Below are 20863 nucleotides of genomic sequence, written 5' to 3' on the forward strand. Positions count from 1 at the left end.
CCCCCAGCTCAGACCCTCTGTGGAGCTGCTGGGGATGCACCTCACGTTGCTTCCTTCCGCAGGCTTCTCTCTGTCCCATTTCCTAGGGCCTCATTAATTCCTCCCCACCTCACCCCGTGAGAAAGCAGGTCTGTGCTGAACTTGGCCCGGGCCCAGAGCTGGGTCTGAACATGCCACTGGTTGGTCGGAGAGGCCGGAGGTGGGATGGGGGTGGGGGGATCTTGTTCAGTCCCCACTCATGTATGCAAGCAGACAGGAGAACCCCAGTGCCATCCATACCCTTATTAGCCCCTACCCTATTTTCCAGAACCCCGAAGATATGGAGACCAAGAATATAAAACATAATCAGTCTTATGTATAATATTTATAAAAGGCCAGCCTCCCCAGCTCCGTGCCAGTCTGGCTCCTGGGTTTGACTCTCAAGGGCAGGATACTTGGGGCCCAGCCTTTCTTCTCCCAGCACTGGAATGTAAGTCATGGCCCCGGCTTGAGGTGTGGGAGTCCCAGCCTCCCCAGGACTGGTGAGGGTGCATTCCAACCCCATCCTCAGCAGAACCTGCAGACCCCAGATATGGGGTGGGATAGGGTCTCCCTCCAGGAAGGAGATGCAAGAAGAGAACAAGAGTATCCTAGATTTTGGGCCCAGTTGTTGGAAAAGGGGCTGGGAGATCAGCAGGCAGGGCGGGTTGGGCAGAGGAGGGGGGCAATGAGCCCTCTGGGTGCAGACTGTGGCTTCCCAGCAGGGCTGGGGTATGCCTTCAGGCCTGGGTTCTGGCTCTGTGTGGCTCAGGAGGTGGCTGCTGGGTCTCAGTGTACACAGCTGTGGGAGGGGGAGGAGGGTGGAGGGCTCTGGTGGGATCTGAGGCAGCAGCCCCACCCTGTTCCGAGCTCAGGAAGCCCCAGCAGCCCTGGAGCCCAGCAGGGGGTGGTCCAAGGGCCTTGGTCCTGGCTCTTCAACAAAAAACCTTCCAACAGGAGAGGATATGGGTGGAGTCAAATGCCATAGTATTTACAGTGTCTCTCTCCCCTGTCTTTCTCCCCTTACTGAGCCCCTGACTGGGAGCAGGGGCTGGAGAGGGAGGCAGGAGCACTAGGATGAGTACACAGAACAAGATGCGAGTCCTCCTAATGGTTTCCTCCGTGATGGCTGGTCCCAGAGACCCAGTCAATGATGATGAAACTCAAACTCATGGTCATCAGCAAAAAGCCAACCGCAGCAAAACAAAGGGCCTGTTGAGTGTCAGAAATGAATGAAAGAACCGAGATACGGACAGTTCCCTCAAGCCCGCCCCAGCCCACCGGCTTCCAGACCCCTCCTACCAGAATTTTAGGGGTGGATCTTGCAGGCTCCTTCTCAGTGGGCATGATTCGGAAGTAGAAGATGGCAGGAAAGATGAAGATGAGGCACGGAGCAGATGTGGCCCCTGCAAAGAGCAGAGCTAAGCAACAGCTGGCTCACAGTCACCTCCTGGCCCAGGCCTGAGGTGGACTCCCAGTGAGATCAGCTGCACTCTGTTGTGAGAGCCCTGACTGATGCCAGGAGAGTCCACCAGCCTTCTCCTGCCTTCTCATCCACCAGGCTGCAAGGCCGATGGTGTTGGTGGGTCAGGAAAATGTCAGTGAATGAAGCAAACAATGAAAAAGAGAGACTTACTACAGAATAAAGCCTTAAGGATCCTGGGTTTCTAACACAGCTTATTATAATTCGGGTCTCGAATGCCCTTAGAAGGCCCGAGTGTTTTGGAGGTGGGGTCTCTAGAAGGTTCAAGTTGGGGCTATCAGGTTGGTGTTGTTTGGAAGTGCAAAACCTTTAGGAGGTGAAGCCTTAAGGGAGGTCCTTAAGCATTGGCATGAGCCCCTTAAGGGGACTGTGAGGCTTTGATCTGCTCCTCTTTCCGTTTTAGTTCTTGGCCATGGGGTAAGCAGTTTTGTTCCGCCACACCCTTCTGTCATGATGGATTAGCCTACTACAGCCCTCAAATCCACTGGCACCAGTCAATCACGACTGGAACCTGGAAAAGTATGAGCCAAATAAGTCTTTTTGTTTATATGGGCACAAGGCTATCCCAGGATAGCCTCAATCTGTATAGTCAAGAATGACCTTGGGGGGCTGGAGAGATGGCTCAGAGGTTAAGAGCACTGACTGTTCTTCCAGAGGTCCTGAGTTCAATTCCCAGCAACCACATGGTGGCTCACAGCCATCTTTAATGAGATCTGGTGCCCTCTTCTGGCATGCAAGCATACATGGAAGGAATGTTGTATACATAATAAATAAAATATTAAAAAAAAAAAAAAGAATGACCTTGGGCTGGGCAGTAGTGGCACTTGCCTTTAATGCCAGAACTCAGGAAGCAGAACCAGGTAGATCTCTGTGAGTCTGAGGCCAGCCTGGTCTACAGCGCGAGTTCCAGGACAGGCTTCAAAACTACACAGAGAAACTCTCTCTCTCTCGGAGGGGGGTGGGGGAGAAGAAAAGGAAAAAAAAAAGAATGATCTTGTACTCCTGGTTTTCCTGCCTCCACCTTCTCAATGCTGGGAATACAGGCTTGTGCCACACACAAAACGCTGCTGGGCTCTAACCCAGTGACAGCATCATGCACACGTAGCCAGGCAAACACTCCACTAAGCACTAAGCTGCTAAGCTATGTCCTCAGCCCCTGGACCTTTCCTCTCTTTTTATTTAATTTAAAATTTTCCATTTATTGTTTTGTCTTAGTGTACATATGTAAGGGCATGTGTGTCACTGTACATGTGTGGGGGTCAGAGGACAACCTAGAGGAGTTGGTTCTCTTCCACGTATGAGTCCCGGGGACCAAACTCAAGCTGTCATTTCTCGGTGGCAGGCGCCTCAGTCACGGCCATTGCACCAGCCCTGCGTGTTCTCTTTATACATTAACTGCCTCAGAGGCTCTGTTACAGTGGCAGAGCTGACTTGACTGGCACAAAGGTCCCCAAGATTCTCCCATCACTTCAACAACGCATTTCTGTCTGTTGGTGTCAGCTCAATGCAGATTTGGAACATATGGAAGCAAGAGTGTTTTCAGATAGTCACAAGTCTCAGCGCCCAGACCAGAGAGACAGACTGAAGAGGAGGGTCAAGGGATCAGACTTGGGTCATCCCGAAGATGTTTCAGAATTGTCTAATTTTCTAGCTTGGAACCTCAGCTGGGATGGGACAGTGGACAGAGACCCAAGCCTGGAGTCTGATAGTCCTGTAGCTGGATTGAGACCCTTGGCTCCCCAACAGCAGCTCTTCTGTTCCTTCCGTCACTCTGGACTTTGGTCCCCCGAAATGTAGAATGGGGGTAAAACTTTCTGAGACCTTTTGCTGTTGCCAGAGCATCTTGCTATGCTGCCTGTGCTGGTCTTGAACTCCTGGGCTCAAGTCATTCTCCTGTTTCATCCTTTCCAGATAAGATAACTACCGTCCCCAATCCAGGGAGGTCCTTCATGAAGACTTGGTCCTAGAGACTGTTCCGTCATCTAATGAAGAGGACCAACTCAGTGGTTTTGAGCCTTCAGAATGGACTGCAATAGTTTTAAGGACAAGAGTTCAAGTTGGAGCCTAGACTATGCACGGGAGCCAACTCTCACTTAAATGTAGGGTATGTGCTGAGGGGGTCTGCTGGATGTAAAGAGATGAGAGTCTCTGGGACACTATTCCACTCATACAGCAAGATCAGACTCACCAATGATCCCAAAGATGCCCAAGATGTTGGGGGCGAAGATAACCAGCAGGTTGATGCAAGTAAGCAGGCCAGTGGCGATGAGCACGTGCCGCAACCAGCTGAACTCCTGGTTCTGAAACAGCATCTGCTGGATGGCACGTCGTACCTGGGCAGGTGGAAAGTGCCATCAGTCCTGCTGGCCCCCATTAGACCCTCCCTTCTGCTGGCCCCGTAACCTGTCTGCTGGCTCACCGGGAACAGGACGATTGGAACTGTAAGTGTGACTGCTATCAGTACGGCCACGCGCACACATAAGATCAGCACATCAAACGGGTCCACCTTGCTGTAGGTGTGTAGCAGCTCCGACTCCACCCCGTCTGTGGCAGGCAGGGAGGGTGGTCAGCAGGCCAGGGGGCGGTGGACCCTGACACTGTGGGGAGTGGCACTCAGACTCACCTCCACAGCTGCAGGACAGGCAGGCAGCACACATCTAGTGAGTGCCTATAGTAATCAGGACACTATGGCCACTGACCAGCCCTTGCCTCCCAGCCTGGCCTCTGATCCCACCCGTGCTGATCCAGCCATACCATAGAAGGTGAGGTAGCCGAAGAGGGCAGCCAGGAAGTACATGACATACATGACAGCAATGGACAGGTTGGAAATGTGTTGCATCTTCTTCTTGGAGGGGCTGCAGACAGTAAGAGAGGGGCTTAGTGCCAAGCTGACCCACCCTGTGATAACTATATATACTCAAGGGTCCCTCTGGTACCACATTCCTCTATTCAGCAGTGAGAAAGTCTCCTTCTTGCCCCTAATTTCTATTCTTTTTTTTTTTCAAGACAGGGTTTCTCTGTAGCTTTTGGAGCCTGTCCTGGAACTCCCACTGTAGACCAGCCTGGCCTCGAACTTACAGGGATCCACCTGCCTCTGCCTCCTGAGTGCTGGGATCAAGGGTGTGCACCCCCACTGCCCAGCTCCTAATTCCCACTCTTATTGAACACGAATATCTTTGGTCTGGTGACACAGGCCTTATCCCCTCTCCCTCTGGACACTATCTACGAGCACATCATTCTCTGCGGACCGTCAAGGCAGCCACCATCCCTCCCCAGCCACAGACACCTACTCCTTGAGTTCTGTGTATATAGGCAGCACCTCGGGGTGGCAGACGAAGGCGAAGGCCATGATGGGGATGGTGTATGCTGTCTGGAGACACACAGAACTATGTCAAGGCAGCCGTCCCCCCCCAGGCCCTCTCCCCACTTCCCTGGCCTGGCTTGGCCTGCTGGAACCTGTGAGTTGAGTGTGAAGTAACTTGGGGTGCAGAAGGCTGCAGCCTCAGGCTCTCCCTGTTGCTGTGCCTTCTCCTCCAGTACCACCGTGTGGCTGAAGTTGCCTGTGGCATTGGCCAAGTCGTGTGCCAATGAGCAGGGAACTTGGAACTTCTTGTAGATGACCTGGGGTGAGGATGGGTGAGAGTGTCGTGTCAGGCTAAGCTGCTGGCAAAGTCGCTGTGAAGCCATGTTCAAGCTTAGAAGAGCTGCCTTCTCACTCTGGCTTCCCAAGTGGTCCTCCCACCCCCACCCCCGCCCTGAAGACAGAGGACTCCCTTGGGCCACTGCTCTCTCCTGACCAACATGGAAGGTGGCTCACTGCGATCAAGAAGAACACCATGCAGCTGAGAGAGAAGCCACTGGAGTAGCCCAGGTAACCTGCCGAGGAGAGGACTGTGAGACTCAGGCCTCCCTTGCGTGTCCCCTCACCACCCTCCAGGCTGACCCTGGTGACTCACCAAGCTGCCGCATTAGTGCTAAGGGCAGAATGATGGTGATAGACACCAGGATCACAAGGTAGTTGCCATCCATGTACCATGCCCTGAAGGGAGAAGAGTGGGGACCACAGTCAGAATCTCCTCAACCTGGGGTGAGGTCCCCTGCTTCTCCCTGTTAGGGCACCAGTAATGCCACCTTGTGTCCTCTGACCAACATTTAACTATAACTCCAAGTCTCCCTGAGCTTCATCTGAGAAAGGGGGTGGGGCTCATCTCACACTCCTGAGTGTGAGCTGGCCGGGGACACAGCTTGTGTGGGTCCCCTTCTGACTGCAGGTGCTGACAGTGTTTCCTAAGCACACATAGGCCTGGGCCCATCCTGATGCAGGTGGCAGGGTGAAAGGACAAGGCTCAGGAAGGGTCTGTGCTTTTCTTGGGAGTTTCAGGGACTTGCCAATAACTGTGGCCCTTGTGGTCTTTCTTGGGCACCTGCATCTTGTATTATTCAGGCCCTCCTCTGTCCTAGAAATGAACGCGGGGCACAGAGAAGGGCAGAAGGCCCAGGAGCATCCATTCTTCTAGATTCCTTGGAAAAGGCCCCTGGGACCCGAGGTGCAGAACCCTAATTCTTCCTCTCAGCATTTTCTCAGTCATGTGGCCCCTTTGCTTGCGGGCACTGGGTGGTCAGGAGCAGGGTTAGCCTCTCCTCCCTTCCTCTCAAACACAAAGCAAGGCTGATGCCCAGCCGGTGCTGGCTAAGTAGTAGGCACCCCCACACATGCCCTGGGCTTAATCTCTTGGTAGTGGCGGCGGGGGTGGGGGTGACCCCATGGTCAGGAATAGCAGGTGCTTAGAGCTAAGCCTGAGGCCCTTCTGCTCATGAGCAGGGTCCTGGGTCACACGGACCCTAGCTTTCTAGTTCTAAAAGTCCCCTCTTGGGGCTTTCCCTGGATGTTACGCACACAGACAGGAACCGAATGCGGCTCTATTTGCAGTCCTCTGCTCTCTAGCAGCCATACTTCTGTCCTGTCTAGCAGGCTGGCTGGGCACCCATTGCTTCCCACCCTCCTTCCCCAAGCTCACGAGGTCGGCTTCTCCAGATTCAGGAAGGTCTGTATGACAAGAGGCAACTCAGACTTGATGATGTACAGGTAGCTGGACATGGCTGGGGGAGAAGGCAGGGGACAGCTGCTGAGGTCAGCTGAACCAGCCAGCTCATCCTGCACCCCACTGCCCCCACCACCAGCCTCACCTCCAATGTTCTGCAGCGTGATGGCCAGAGCTGCTGCCAGCTTCCCTGGGGTCCCAAAGGCACGGTAGCCCAGCTGCTCATAGGCACGGATGCCTATAGAAACCAGATGTCATTATTGCCAGGGGAGCTTGCCCCGTTCACCTTAGTCCCCCTCCCCTGCAGGCCTGCTCAAGGCTCACCCACAATCCCCGAAGACTTGAGGAGCAGGTGGATGGAGTAGCTAGATAGCAGGGCAACAGCTGTCAGAAGGAACCTGGAGAACATGAAGGAAAGAGGCCCCTGGAGGTTTGCTGGCAGGGAATGATGAGCTCAAGGAGGCTGGGAGGAAGGAGTCTGTCTGTGACATAAATGTCTGAGGAGCGGGTGCAAGTCAGGAGACTCCAGAGATAGGAACACTACTCTCTTTGACCCAGGGTGCAACATGACCCAGGTGGGGGCCCTCTGGGTCAAGAGTGTCCTGTGCCTGTGCTCCGAGCCCCTTCTTTCTGGAGTCGTTGGGACAAATATGTTTTCCATTCAGGCTTCAGGGCAGGGCCACCAAATCAAGGACACGTGTGGCCACACAAGGCCTGGCCACAAGGGTTCAGCCATCATGTGTAAACGTAGTAGAACAGACTCAGGCCTGTCGAGCTGGCCTTGTGGGTTTGAGGAGCAGTGAGGTATATTTGTCCGGCTGGGGATGTTTGTGTAGCCGTGGACTGGTGCAGAGTAAGAAGTGCCCACCCACTGGATAGCGAACTGGAAGGTCCTGGGAGGTCATGGTTGGCAGTTGTTCAGGGCTGTTTGCAGAGGCACTCACAGGAAAAGGATGATGCCAGTATTGGCCATGGCGTAGGCGAGACCCAGGATGCCACTGCCCATGATGGCATTGCTGAGATTGAACACGGACATCCCAAATGATGTCTTCCCCTCGAACTGCAGGTACCAGAGAGGGACGGGGAAAATGGGGCATTGTAGCATCCTCACTCACTGTCCCTCAGTCTCCCACTGCCTCCCCAGAGCACCTCATCACCGCGCCCAACTTCCCCCCAGTCCCCCAAGTCCCCTCAGGTTGCCCAGCTCACGTCAGTGAAGTGTGGCGCCTTGCTGGAGCTTTTCTCAAGGAAGCCCTTGCCTTCTGCACAGTGTTGGGGGTCTTCGGCCCTGCAGGAGGAGACCAGCACAAGTGACTTAGCTCCATCCCTGTGTTCTGTGCCTCTGCCCAGTGCTTCCCTGAGTACTACCAGGTCCCTCTCCTCTTACCTCTGTGTGTCTGTTGCAGACACGCCCACCGGTAGGAGTCCCTCCAAGTGCTTGCCATTGGGCACCAGTTCCACCATCTCTGTCTGTCGTGGTATCTCCATGGCTCAGAGACTCCCCGGGAGCACCGCTCACACACCAACACAGTCAGACGCCTGTGGAACAGTCAGCTCCTCTGGTTATCTTTGGGATCATGGTCTGGTTTCCCACATGAAGTCAGTGGCCTTAGTACATCTCTGAGAGGGTCACTTAGGACAGCCAGGTGCATGAAGGATCACTGGGATCCGTCTCTTCCTTGGGCTCTGCCTCTGGGATATGGAGTAGAACTTGGACACCTGAGCTCCTAGGACACCCGATGGGCATGTAGACCAGTCCAAGCAAGCCTCAGTTTCTCTACCTGCGAAGCTTGGACCATTTGGGGATCTGAGTCCATAGCTGAGTGGCACCAGAAACCCTGAATGCTAAGTGCTAGATCCTGACCCCTCTCTGCATATGTGTCTTGGAGTGAATCCCCTTCCTCACAGTAGCCCTGGGACACAGTTTCCTGAACTGGTCCTGTGTGCCAGGGGCCTCCTGGCCAACCTAGAATGGCACTGCCCGATGGCTGGAGGCCTTGGGAGAGGGTGAGGGCTGTGGGCCCTGTTCCCAGATGCCCGGCGGGCTCTGCTGGCAGTCAGAACAAAGGGCCCTCTGTGGGCTGAGAGCTGGCGCTGTGGACAGCAGGCGCAGAAGATGCCCCCTCCAGAGCCAGGAGGCCTGAGGCGGTGCTGGGGCTGGACACCTGGGCCTGCCCGGCCTGGCTGTGGTGAAAGGCCCTCAGGGGCCCTTCCAGGAAATGGATGTCCTCGGGCGCAGTTCTCTGGGCCACTTGGTCTTCATGCTCCTCACAGCCCTGGCCTCAGGACCATACTTTCCTTCTAGCATTGCCTCTCTTGCCAGGGGGCCCCTAATCCAGGACCTGCCATTCAAGCCACCCTCTAAACAGAACCCTCGTTTCCCTGGGCCAGGAGCTCAGGGCTTGGCTGGCTGAAGAGAGGCCCAGGTCATTGCTGGGTGCCCCTTCTGTCTCTGGGCTTGGCTCAGTTGGACTGCAGAAGATCCAGCTTCCTCACTTCCCACTGAGCACAGCCCAGACAACAACTCACTGGCCCCTCTCCCATCTCTGGGGCCAGGGGTTACCTACCGTGTCCAGAAGATGTCTGGGCAAAGTGAACCCAGGCTTTTTCAGGACATCCTAAAAGCAGAGTAGCCAGCAGGGGGGCTGAACCAGAGTGGAGACCAGAAAGGGGTGTCTGTGCCAGGCAGGATAGCCAGAGCCTGGGCCTGAGGCATAACAGGGTATCCCAAACCCAGCACTGACTCCTGTCCCTACTCCAGCCCGTAAGGGTCTCAGGTGGGCTTTGAGGTGGGAAGCTACAAGAAGCCCAAGCAAACACTCAGGATTGATCTTGATGTTCCAGGGAGCTAGGCTCAGGCCTTAGGACCCCACACCCTGTAGACACCTGTCTCACTACATCCACCGGAGTACCTCACCCACTGTTCTGGCCCAGAGCTCAGACCTCAAATACCTCAGCCCTGGGGACTCCCCACCCGGCACCATTACCTACCTCTGTCTCCCTGGTTGCCGGTTTTGAACTCCTCATCCTCCCAGCTCACCTACTGAGGACCCTGATAGTGTGGGCTTCAGTTCGTGGACTCTCTTCCCCTCTGTCACCCATCACTCCACTGCCCTCATACTGCCCCTCTGCTGAGCCCTGCCATCAACACCCCTCCCAGAATCTCACCTAGGTGGAAGGTTCCACTGCCATGTCTCCAAAACCCCTCCAGAGTACCCCCTGGCACTCAGTAGGTTGCCCTTGCTCGGTCCCCACCCTGGGCAAGCTGGGACAAGCCCTTGGAGTGTGCTGTGTCAGCAGTCTAGAACAAGCAACCTCTCTGCCGTAATGACAGAGGCCCCCAGGCTTGCCTGGGCTGGTGTGTGCAGGGCTTCGTTCTGTTATGGCATCAGGGTACCAAGCAGCCTGGCACGGCCTCCAGGAAGGCTAAGTCCATGGAATGGCTGTGGGAGGTGCCTAAGGTGCCAGCTCTAGGCTCCCTGTCCCCTTTCAGTGGGGCTGAAGTCTTTGGGGCCTGGTGGCTATTATTCATAACCAGTCATTACTAGGTCTCAGGCTGCCCTGAGATCCCAGGAAGGGTGTAGAATCTTTGTCCTTAAGTGATCTCCAGTCTGGTAGAGGTGACGATGCTCTTCTATGTCCCATTACCCCTCCTCCCAGCCACCACTCTAAATCTCCTACAACTGAATGTGAAACATTCTTCTGGGTCTAAAAAAGTTAGGGGGAGGGAGTTATCAAGGGAGGTATCCTGGAGGAGGTGGTGTAGCCAGGTCTAAATTTCCAACAGAAGCTCCAAGGCATGAAGCAAGGAAGAGAGCCTTGGGCAGAGGGCACAGCGTGGACATAGACTCTGAGGTGTAGTATCAGCAGGAGGTGAGGGTGGAATGAAAACTTCATGGCTACTGACAAACCTTCCAGAGCCTTAAAGGCTAAGTGAGTGTCTTTATTCAGTGAAGGCAGTTTCAGGACTAGAGCCCCAGAGTGGAGACTAGTTTTGACCCTATGAAGGAGACCTCAGACATCTCCCAAGGCTGCCAGCTCACCTCTTCCAGCCCGTACCCTCCTTTGCTATCTCCTGCCCTCCTATGTGTCAGGGAGTCGGGGTACTCAGGAGAGAAGCCTGATTAAGGAGAGCCGGCAGCAGAGCCAGTCCCGCAGAGGCGAAGGCCCAGACCGTGCTCTAGACTGGATCAGTGCAACATGAGCAGAGCACTCTCACCCGGGACCTAACGGTCCTCTGATACCTAGGGGTCCTGTGAGGATAGACCAAAGCTGGCAACAGAATGAGGGAGCTCTGGGAGGCTTCGCCTTCACGAGCAGGCCATGGGTGTCCAAAGAATGGTCAAGTCTTAGGGTAGAGAGAGCACCGAGCCCTTGGGCAGGTCATCAGGACAGCTTTGGTCATGAGTGCAGTATGGGCCTGGACAGTGAACTGATTGCTGTCCCAGGCCATTGCTCTGAGGCTCGTTTGTTCTGTGGGGAGATGGGGAGGGGCTGCAGCATCATCAGGATGGTGCATCAAGTAACGCCTGCCCACGCGGGCTTCACAGAGCGAGAATTCATCAGGCACACCTCGGCAGGTGTTGACTTTGGCTAATTAAAGACTTGTAGGCCTAGGAATCCAGGCCAGGATGGGTTGGCTGCTTGCATCAGCCACTATGGGAACCACAGCTTTCTATCCTACAGCACAGTCCCTAGGTCCTGCTAACCTCCATTCTCAGGGACATACGTGGGCTTGCAGGGTAGGCTGGCTGCACAGTGGACTGTACTTCTCCCAGTCCTGTAGCCATATGTTTCGATGGGGGGTGGGTGTCATGTGAGGAGCAGGTTGCTTAGACTGAAGGGTTACTATACCTATCACTGGAGGCCCCAGGTGGGGAAAGCTACCTCTGGATAGCAACCTCTCTGCTGGCCTGCTTCTCCTGATTTTAGAGAGAAGGACTCCATCCCGGGACAAACCGTACATGACTGGAGAATCTGCACAGCCGGCATGTTTGATCTTTAAGTCCCCAACACACAGCCCTAGAGACTGCTGGGAGAAACTGCTGCCCTAAGAGACTGAGGTGCAGGGCAAGTAGGAGGCTATTAAAACTGTCAGTCACCCCTAGCCCCTCCCCCAGGCCACAGCTTCACATTGGTGGTAGAAGACCCCAGTCCTGTACCTCCCACTATATCCCATCATCACCACACAGCAGAACAGGAGAGGGCAGCATGCGGCCGGTGTGTGGCTGGCACAGACGACCTGACGAGGTGCATGTGCAGGACTGGGCAAAGCCACTCTTTGATGGCCTGGCGCATTGATAAGCTAGCCACCCCAAAGACTTAGGCTCTGCTCCTTGGCTCAGGGATCTGTAGCCTGTGTCTTGGTATTCTGGCTATCCGGAAGTACCTAGGAGGATCTGAGAAGCCCAGCTGGGGCCGGAAGGTAGACTTTCCTGTGACAGGGTATGTTTCCTAGACAACCAGCAGATGCTTACGAGCCACCTTGGCCTCATCTCCCACCTCGACTTGGACCCTCTCTGCTCAGGCTGGTTCTAAGAGAAACTGCAGCCAGAACCTCCTGGCCCAAGCTGGCCAGAGCCAGCAACAGTCCCTCCTCCAGCTCCATTGCCAGCTTGTTCAGAGGGACGTGCGGCCAGAGGTCCTGCTGAGGCAGAGGACAGGACATCACGTGACCGTGGCCCCCCAGAGGCAGGGGAGACCCTGCGCCAGCCAGCCCATCTTCCTCCCTGCCGACCCGGAATCCCCTGGAGGTGGCCAAATATTTGGACAGCCGGACTCCTGGCCCCAAGGAAAACTGGAACACAGGCCTGGGGCAGTTTGGGACTCATTGTAGACCCTGATAGGGGGCTAAAGCAAGGTCAGCTTGGAGGAGGGGAGACATTAGGTCAGGAGGATTGAGGTAGAGGGAGGGAGAGAGGGGAGAGATCTGAGGGGAGAGAGTCAAGAGAAAACATACACACTTCACATTTCACACATGCGCCCATGCGTACTGATCCAGACAGACAACCAGACAGACAGACAGACAGGGGCCCAGGGAGATAGAGAAACTTGGTTGGATATTCAGGGTCACAGACAAAAGAAAACAGAGAGAAACAAAAACCATACAAAGTAGATGATTTGATATTCAGGCAAGGAGAAAGAGACAATGAGGGAGGTCAGAAACAAAGATAACCATTCGAAGGTAGAGGTGGAGAAAGATGGTGGCAGGAGACAGCCAGAGCCCCATGTGTGGTGGCACAAACCTTAAGGCCCAGCACTTGGGAGGCAGAGATAGAAGAATCTCTATGAGTTAGAGGCTAGCTTGGTCTATACGGTAAGTTTTTTTTGTTGTTGTTTTGTTTTTCAAGATAGGTTTTCTCTGTAGCTTTAGAGCCTGTCTGTCCTGGAACTAGCTCTTGTAGACTAGGCTGGCTTTGAAAAACTCAGAGATCCACCTGCCTCTGCCTCCCAAGTGCTGAGATTAAAGGCGTGCACCACCACTGCCAGGCTACAACTCTGTCTTAAAAAACATAAACAAAGACAGGAGCCCTGGAAGGAGCCCAAATGGCCATGAGCGGAGAAGGAGGCAGGTGTCTCAGCACGACAGGCACCATAGGGTGTCCAGGTGGAACTCAAGAGGGATTCCATAAGGCCTCCACGGCATCTTCAGCTCTCCATGAATTCAGACTCTATCCCAATGAGATGCAATGTTATCCAGTGGAGCCAAGCCCAGGAGGGTCATAAGGCCAGGTTCTACTAGAAAACTTGGAGACCTCAAGGCTGGTTCCTGAGACTTATTTACCTGAATAATAGAAAAGACAAACAGAAGTGATGGCCAGCTGGGTGACTCCTATTGTCAGTGGCCACACACAGGTGCAGACGTGCTGGCTGAGGGGCTGTGTACAGGACGTGGCCCGCAGAGCGGAAATCCAAAACCAAGCAACTCTAGGCTGCTGGCAGGAAAGCTCCTCCTGCCCCAGCAGCTGGTCCTTCCCTTTGGCCCCCAGAAGTGCTGCCTAGTCCTTTAGAGTTCCCACCCTCATGTCCTGTATCTGTCTTCCCATCCAGAGTCAAAGGCCTATCTCTTCAGTACCCTTCCAGGCACCACACTGTGAACAAGGCACATAGTAGGTGCTTAATCAACATCACTAAACAAATGGAATGGGTTCAAAGCCCTCTGAAGGTTCTCAGTCCAATTTACCTACTCTGGGGTGCCTGGTCCCTGGCGATGTCTAAAATAGAACTCTTCCCTCAGGGCCCCTTCCTGCTACAGCATAGCCTACATATCACACCCCAGCCTTCTGTGCACACCGAAGCCAAAACTGCATCTCCCTAGCAGGCACTGCCTTGCAGACATGCTTTGCCCTCGACCCACACCCAACCCAGACTTCTAGGGCTTGCTGCATTAACTTCATATTTTTTTCCGGGTCCAGTCTAGAGTTCATGATCTACCCGCCTTTATTGAGCCTGTTTCTCCATTTGTGTGGGACTCTTAGGCCACTTTCCAGGCCAATGGCACAGCTACAGGAATAACCAACACCTTCCAGCTGGCTATCTGGAGCCTTGGACTGTGGTGGACAGCAAGCTTGAGACAAGAATCAGCACTCAGCAGCACGGCTTGAGAGGGCAGTGAGAAGACAGGTTTCATGGATTCAGGCAGGAGAAAGCTCTGAGACATGGTCTCGTCCTTCCTGGAGACACAGTCCTCTACTCAAACCCAAGAAGTCAGAAATTGCCATTCCTGGATTCAGTCATCCCAGCCTCTCCAAAATATGTCAGGCACGGCCTCATGCACTCGGGATCCTTCCACCATGGGTCTTGCTAGGAAGGGTTTCCACAGCTATGCAGAAGTTCCCTACTTCCAAACAGAACTATCCTTGGGTTTATCTAGTTTTCTATCCCCACCCCCTGACACGCAATGAGTGCGCCAAGGGACTGCCTTCCCTTCCAAAAATAAGTCTCTATCACAGACTATGTGCCAGGCGTTTCTTCTATGGACAACATAATGGCGGGAAGTGGATGAAGTTCTAGAACAGGGCTGGCGGGCTAAAGGAAGAAAGCACATGGAGGTGTCTTCTGTGGTACTCCTTAGAGAGCAAGAACCTTTGATGTAGGTCTCCTTAGCATTGTGCAGAAGGCAGACCTGGATTCAGGTCTCGGGGTCACGGGAGTGGGATGGGGGGTGCAGATTCTCAGATGCCCCACCCTCGGCCCCCTTCTCTAGTGTAAACAAACGGTATGCATCCAATGCAGCCAATGAAAGGGGCAACCCAGCAGGGGCGGGCTCCTGAAAACTGAGTCTTGGGCCCCTGGCTAGTTCTCACACTCGGGCTAGCCAGGTCCACAGGTGGAGAGGAGAGCCCATTGCGCCCCGCCCTCAGGCCAAAGAGCCAAAGGAACCCAGAGCAGGCGGTGCCCACTGGCCCCACTGCAAATGACGCTGGTTTTAGGGCTAACATGGATCCCGCGGGTCCTCAGGCGTTCCGCCCGATCTGCCCTCAGACTCTGCCCAGCGAGGCCGGAATAAATATACCCGGACTGCCAGCGTGCCAGCCGGCGGATCTGCCTCTCAAGCGCCCGTCGGGGCAGCGATCCAGCGTCTGCTCCCCGCCACTCTCTAGCTGGTGCGTGTGGGTCCTGACTCGGGAAGTCGGTCCACTGTCTCCTGAGCCTCAACTAGGTGTCCTGTGGACTTAAACCCGGGGCTGCTGTCCCCTTGCTGTCCAGCTTGGCCCTGCCAAGAAAAGGAGTAGAGGAGGTGCCCCTCCCAGCACCCTGGCGCAAGCTTGGAGCTGGGGTGCCTACCGGCAGTCTCGCAGACCTGTGCCCTGGAGCGCGCAGGGCTCTGACTCTTGGAAAACTGGGACGCCTGCCCGGGTTTCAGGGTACGAGAGAGCTGCCCAAGCCCACTAGGGACCGGAGAAGGTATACTGGGCTCGACCCGCACAGCGTCCCTGGGCTGGTGGCTCTATAACCCCGGCAGTACCTGGCCTCGTGGTGGGCACGTTCGGCGCTCCGCCCCGAAGAATGAGGTCCGCTCCGCTCTAGGCTGAGCGCTGGGCTGCAGCAGCAAAGGCAGCCGCAGGGGATGAAGGGTGGCCGGCCCCGCCCCTGGCCCGCCCCCGGCCCGCCAATCCCCGGCGGCCCGAGGGAGGAGGGGCTGGTCCGGGGAGGAGCGGGGGCCTGGCCGGCTAGCCTCAAAGGGGCAGTCGGTGCCCTCGGTGCCCTCGGTGCCCTCGGAGCCTATAGGTGGGAGAGCCTGGATGGGGAGGGGTCGCTTGAGCCCTGAAGAATCGGGGCGATGGTTCAGGTCAAAGCAGAGATCTTTGTGAGAATTGTAGGTGCACTGAACCCCTGAAAGACTCTGCCTATAACTTTCTAAACCTCATGGGATCTTCAGCCGAAAGGAGTGGGAACACCGTAAGGTTTAAGTTCAGTGAGGGGCTTTAAATGGACGACTTTCAGACTTGACGCCTTTTCTACCTTGCCTGGTCGCCTTTGCTTGTCAGTGATGGATGGAGCAGGGAGAGGGGCTGTCTGAACCAGCATTTTCGTCACCCCAGAGAGTCGGTATCCTTGTGGCCGAAGCAGAGATGGGCTGGGAGAGCTGCGACATGAGGGCGGCAAGGCGAGATTGCTGTGTTTCTTTTCTGGCCTTGCATGTCTATGTCCTCTATTCCGTTTCTAAGATTAAGCGACTGCGGTCAGCCTGCCCGTCAGAGGTGGGGGCAGGACTCTGAGGAAGGGACTTTAGGGAGGACTCATTCTTGACTGGCTATCAGGCCCATCTCTTCCTGCTTCCCACCTAGAGCTCTGGTGAGGAAAGTGTTGTGGTAGGGAGCTGGGGAGGAGTGTTGGCTTTCAGGATGGGGAGGGTGGAACAGCTGTGCCCCTTGCTTCTCAGCCACTGGCTCTGATCCGATTAATGCCATGGCCTCTGCTGTTTGTTCCTTTCCAAGCTGGACTTCTCGGTCATATCTACCTCCTGATGTCATCTCTCCTTCCTGATGCTGTGGAGACCTTCAGAAACCAGGTGTCTCACTCCCTTTCTGCCCCAGGCTGGGAGTCAGGACTCCTCGAATCTAGCAGGCCTGGATTCTCTTCTTGCTGACTCATAGCACCACCATAGCCAAGCCCAAGCGTGCCTCAGTTTCCCTCTGGCCAGGGAGAGGTGGGTGAAGAAAAACCCATAAGCCACGAACTTAGGACTAAACGCTGGCTGTGAAGGCCTGTGAGCTGGGAGACTAAGCAAAACAGCCCTGGGATGGTGACAGCCTCCGCAAAGTCAAGCCTACATAAGCCTACATTTCTGGTAGCTAGATGACAGAAAGGACAGCTTTCCGTCCTTAGCTGAGGTTGACATAACTTCCAGACCGGACCTTACCTTGTCATGAAGAGCCACTAGACTCTCACCCTCCAAAACAGCAGGAGAAGCTAGAGAGGGCAGCACATGCCGGCAATCCCAGCCCTCCAGAGGGAAGGGGGAGAACAAAATGGCCTGAGCCAGAACCACCTTGGATACTCACGGGAGATATTTGTCAAGGGGTAATGGCACCAATGGACAGTTCCTGAGGATCTAGGCCAGGCTCCAGGTTCTCAGATTATGAGGATTAGGGTCCTGGGTCCAAACTGAATGGGAGCAGAAACCGGCTGGGCTAGGCTGCTGTGGCAGGATTGGAGGCTAGTGAGATGAGGGGTCCCTGGGTGAGGCCAATCATGGCTAAACTGGGGGAAGGGTGCCTGTTTGTCATTCCTGGGCCTGGACCCCTGCCAGGGTAAATAGAGCTCCGAGGCCTTTCTCACCACCTGTGGAATCTCCCAGCCCAGCCTGCCTTAGCTGCAGAGCCAGGATAGGATGGATAGGACCGGCTGATGACTGCCAGGCACCTTCCCCCAGAGGTCTGAGGAAATGCCCATCCATGTAACCGCCATGCCTGGGTAACTTCCAAGAGTGGGAGAGCTTCATCTGTGACATCAGGCCAGCCCTTGCCTCCGTTCCCTGATCTCCACATTTCAAACACAGGCCTAAAAGACTGCCCGGCATATGGGATGGATCTTAGGGTCCTAGGGTCTTACAGATTCTCCTTCCAAGACCATGTTAGCCCCTTGCTCTTCTCAGCCCTTGTCTAGCCGTCTCCAGTGGGGCAGCCTCTCTCACCATATCCCACCCTACACGGTTCCTCGAGACCCTTTCCAACAGCCGTGCCCTGTCTTCACCGCTAACCTCATCCTTGGGTCCACGGTTTGCATGGATACTTGCAGGCTCCTCCCTTGCACCTCCACACCAACCTACTTCCGGTCAGCCATTCCTCCCCACATAGCGTGGCTGACCACACATGGCCCTATTGTTCCTAGAACATGCCAGATTTCATGCGTCCGTGCCTCTGCCCTTGTGTTTCCCCCGAGCTTGAGATCCTCACAGTCCTATCTCCTTGGCAACCTTTGGTTTCTTCTTTAGCACCCAAAGGTGATCACCTCTGAGAGCACTGCCCAAACTGACAAAGAGCCAGCTATTCCAGAGTTTGCAGTGGCCACCCAATCAACACTCCTCACCCCCACTCCCTGCCTGCCAGTCCCAGCCTCAGAATCTACACATACTCTCCATAGGGCATCCAGAGAAGCGCCTGCCAGAATAAGTGCACAACAAATGAGAGCCTGGTGGAGGAGCAGCCTGTGGGCCAGACTCAGCCCAGGGGAGGGAAGGGACATGTCAGTGCCAGGGCACGAAGAGAAAGAAAACTCCAGGGAGAGACTGGTACACGACAGGATCGGCTCTGGTAGAGTCCAGGCTATGGGCAGGGCTGGGATACTTGTTAAACAGATGTGTTGGGGACTCCAAGGGTTTCCGGGAGAGGAGAATCTTATTTTACACTGGTTCAATGTTTGGTGCCCCGGAGGCTACTCTTTGGGCACAAGCAGAATTGAATGTCACATTATAGAACCTAGAAGTATGGAAGTGACCTGTGGGCAACCGTCCTATCTAGCTTTCCTCCAGCCTGGGCCCCTAGAGCTGGTGGCCTCCCAGCCAAGCCTGTTTCTGCAGGTCTAGCATGCCTGCCCTCTCTCCCCTTAGATCTGGCCCCTAGCTTCTCTGGCCCCTGAAGCAGCTTAACAAGCCCAGGTCACATGGACTGTACTGCTGCCCACGGGAGGGCCCAAACTCCCAGTGGTATCCAGCCAGGCCTTGACGTCAGTGGTTTTAACCATCCACTTGTCTAATCTCTGGTCAGTGGCCTGGCCAGGCTAGACCTGTCAGAGCCAGAGCTGAAGATCATGAGGGCACCTCAGGGACACTGTGAGGTTGTAGGGCAGACAAGGTGGCTGGAGGGCTCATAATAAATTCCGCTACTTGACAGAGGTGACCATGGTGCTCTCTCAGATGCTTGGCCCTGGACCGTGAACAGGTGACAGGCACTCACTGAGCTTCCTTCTCAGAGTGCATTTGCACTGGTTTGGCCAGGGGAGCTAAGGGTTTCCGCCCAGGAGACTCCCCTCATACACAGGGCAGCTTGAGGCCAGGCAGCGTCCCCATCACACAGGACTCGGGAATGTTATTATGTCTCAGAATCTGTGCTCAGGACCTCATTGGAGGCTGGAGTCCACTTCACGTATAGAGTCAAGGTCCTTCTCTACCTCTTACTCAAGAAGGCTTTCCTCAGCGGGGCGGCTGTGAGGGAGATGCCATTAGTCTGCTTTCTCGTTAATATACCCTCCTCCCAACATCTCAACTCCTCAAACTTCCTGACCTCTGCCCGCTAAAATCCTTGTCACTACCCACTACCCCACTTCATCTTAAAAGACGGCTCAGGGAGAGGGTCTCAGGAGAGGTAAATAGCTTCACCTCAGCCAGCCCTAGATCACCCTCAGCTGCCCACTCGTGTTCTGGGCTCCCTGTGCCATGTCGCATCCCATGCACAGATCCCAGGACCCTCCCTCCCCATCGCATCCCATGCACAGACTCCTTCCTCAAGGGGCCACAGGTACAAACTCGGCACATCTTTACCTCTTTGTGGTTGAGGTACGTGCCTTGCCAACTCTGCATGAATCCAGAGCCCTGCCACTGAGCACCTGGCCTCAGAGGCCCGGGCTCTGCTAGGTACTGAAGACATGCCTCTTCTTTCTGTGTCTCCCAGCTGATCCTATTCCTCCATGCTCAGGAAAAAATGTGTGCCCGTGTGTGTGTGTGTGTGTGTGTGTGTGTGTGTGTGTGTGTGTGTTTTCTTAATACAAATTTTCTTATTTTCTTTTTTTCTCTTAAAAGCTTTGAGGGGGAGGGAGGGTGGACTGGAGAGATGGCTCAGCGGTTAAGAGCATTGCCTGCCCTTCCAAAGGTCCTGAATTCAATTCCCAGCAACCACATGGTGGCTCACAACCATCTGTAATGAGGTCGGTGCCCTCTTCTGGCCTGCAGGCATGCACACAGACAGAACATTGTATACATAATAAATAAATAAATTTTTTTTTAAAAAAAAAAAAAGCTTTGCCAGGCTAGGCAGTGGTGATGCCTTTAATTCCAGCATTCAGGAGGCATTTGACAGGCAGTGGTGGCGTCCCAGCACTCAGGAGTGTTTTACAAACAAACAAACAAACAAAAGGAACAACAACAACAAAAAGACGATTTATTACCTTTCCTTTCTGTCCCCACCCGTCTCTCTTTTTCTCTTTTTGAGACAGGGTCTCACTATATAGAGCTCTCTACATGGACCAGCTGGCCTCGAACTCAGAGATTCGCAGAGTGCTGGGATTAAGGGTGTTGTACTGTCATCCCTGGCTTTTCCTGTTTCCTTCTTCAGGGCTTCCTGACATCTAGACTAGACTGGAACTTGCTTTGCTCTCCTTGTTTTGATCTTTTTTGGAGGCAGAGTCTCTCTCATACTTTGGACTGACCTCAAGCTCCCAGCGGATCTGAGGTAGTCCTTGAACTGATCTTCCCAAATACTGAATATCTAGGCATGTCCTGCCATGCCCTGTTAAAGTATGTTTATTTGCTTGTTTGTTTGTTTGTTTAAGTGTGTGCGTGTTTCCCTGGGGATTTAATTCAGGACCTTGCACAAATACACTAGCATTACCTACATCCATGATCAGTCGGCATTTAAAACTTTAATGTTGTTTTCTGAAGTATAGTTCACAAATATCACTGCTTCTTGTCACTAAAACAGGGCACTAAAGTGATAACAAATTATGCTTTATGTGGAAATAAATACTTACGATGCATGTGATGTGAGAGCCTGTAGCTCAGTGACCGACCACTGGCCTTGCCTGTCTGAGGCGGGAAGATCAAAACTAAGAGAAGAATCCCTAGCACTGACAATGGCTAATGTAATACAACTACTTTTGA

The 20863-nt window shown here is 54.3% G+C and overlaps 1 protein-coding gene across 2 annotated transcripts; it reads right to left on the minus strand.

Annotated features, from left to right (window-relative positions):
* Nucleotides 1–345: 345 nt before the first annotated feature.
* Slc38a3 (solute carrier family 38 member 3) lies at nt 346–17218 on the minus strand. 2 transcript variants are annotated; one of them, XM_038321366.2, is made up of 16 exons: nt 17052–17218; nt 7931–8082; nt 7753–7831; nt 7488–7603; nt 6868–6941; nt 6689–6781; nt 6520–6601; nt 5458–5540; nt 5319–5377; nt 4958–5122; nt 4792–4871; nt 4256–4356; nt 3921–4045; nt 3690–3834; nt 1321–1424; nt 346–1230 (listed from the first exon to the last, which is right to left on the minus strand). In XM_038321366.2, the coding sequence occupies exons 2-16, from the start codon at nt 8029–8031 to the stop codon at nt 1126–1128; spliced, it is 1512 nt and encodes a 503-aa protein (XP_038177294.1). In that variant the 5' UTR covers nt 8032–8082; nt 17052–17218; the 3' UTR covers nt 346–1125. The 2 variants fall into 2 exon arrangements, with proteins under 2 accessions (XP_038177294.1, XP_038177293.1); XM_038321365.2 differs by lacking the exon at nt 17052–17218 and adding an exon at nt 15512–15659.
* Nucleotides 17219–20863: the final 3645 nt, after the last annotated feature.

This window comes from Arvicola amphibius, chromosome 3 (genome assembly GCF_903992535.2).
Source record: "Arvicola amphibius chromosome 3, mArvAmp1.2, whole genome shotgun sequence".
NCBI classification, from domain to species: Eukaryota; Metazoa; Chordata; class Mammalia; order Rodentia; family Cricetidae; genus Arvicola; species Arvicola amphibius.

Excerpts from the sequence above, each read along its gene's own strand:
- Slc38a3 (XM_038321366.2), bottom strand. The coding sequence starts at position 8,031 with ATGGAGATACCACGACAGACAGAGATGGTGGAACTGGTGCCCAATGGC. Across the intron at positions 5,541-6,519 it reads AATCTGGAGAAGCCGACCTC|GGCATGGTACATGGATGGCA; the intron begins GTGAGCTTGGGG and ends TTCTCCCTTCAG. Across the intron at positions 5,123-5,318 it reads TGGTGTTCTTCTTGATCGCA|GTCATCTACAAGAAGTTCCA; the intron begins GTGAGCCACCTT and ends TCCTCACCCCAG.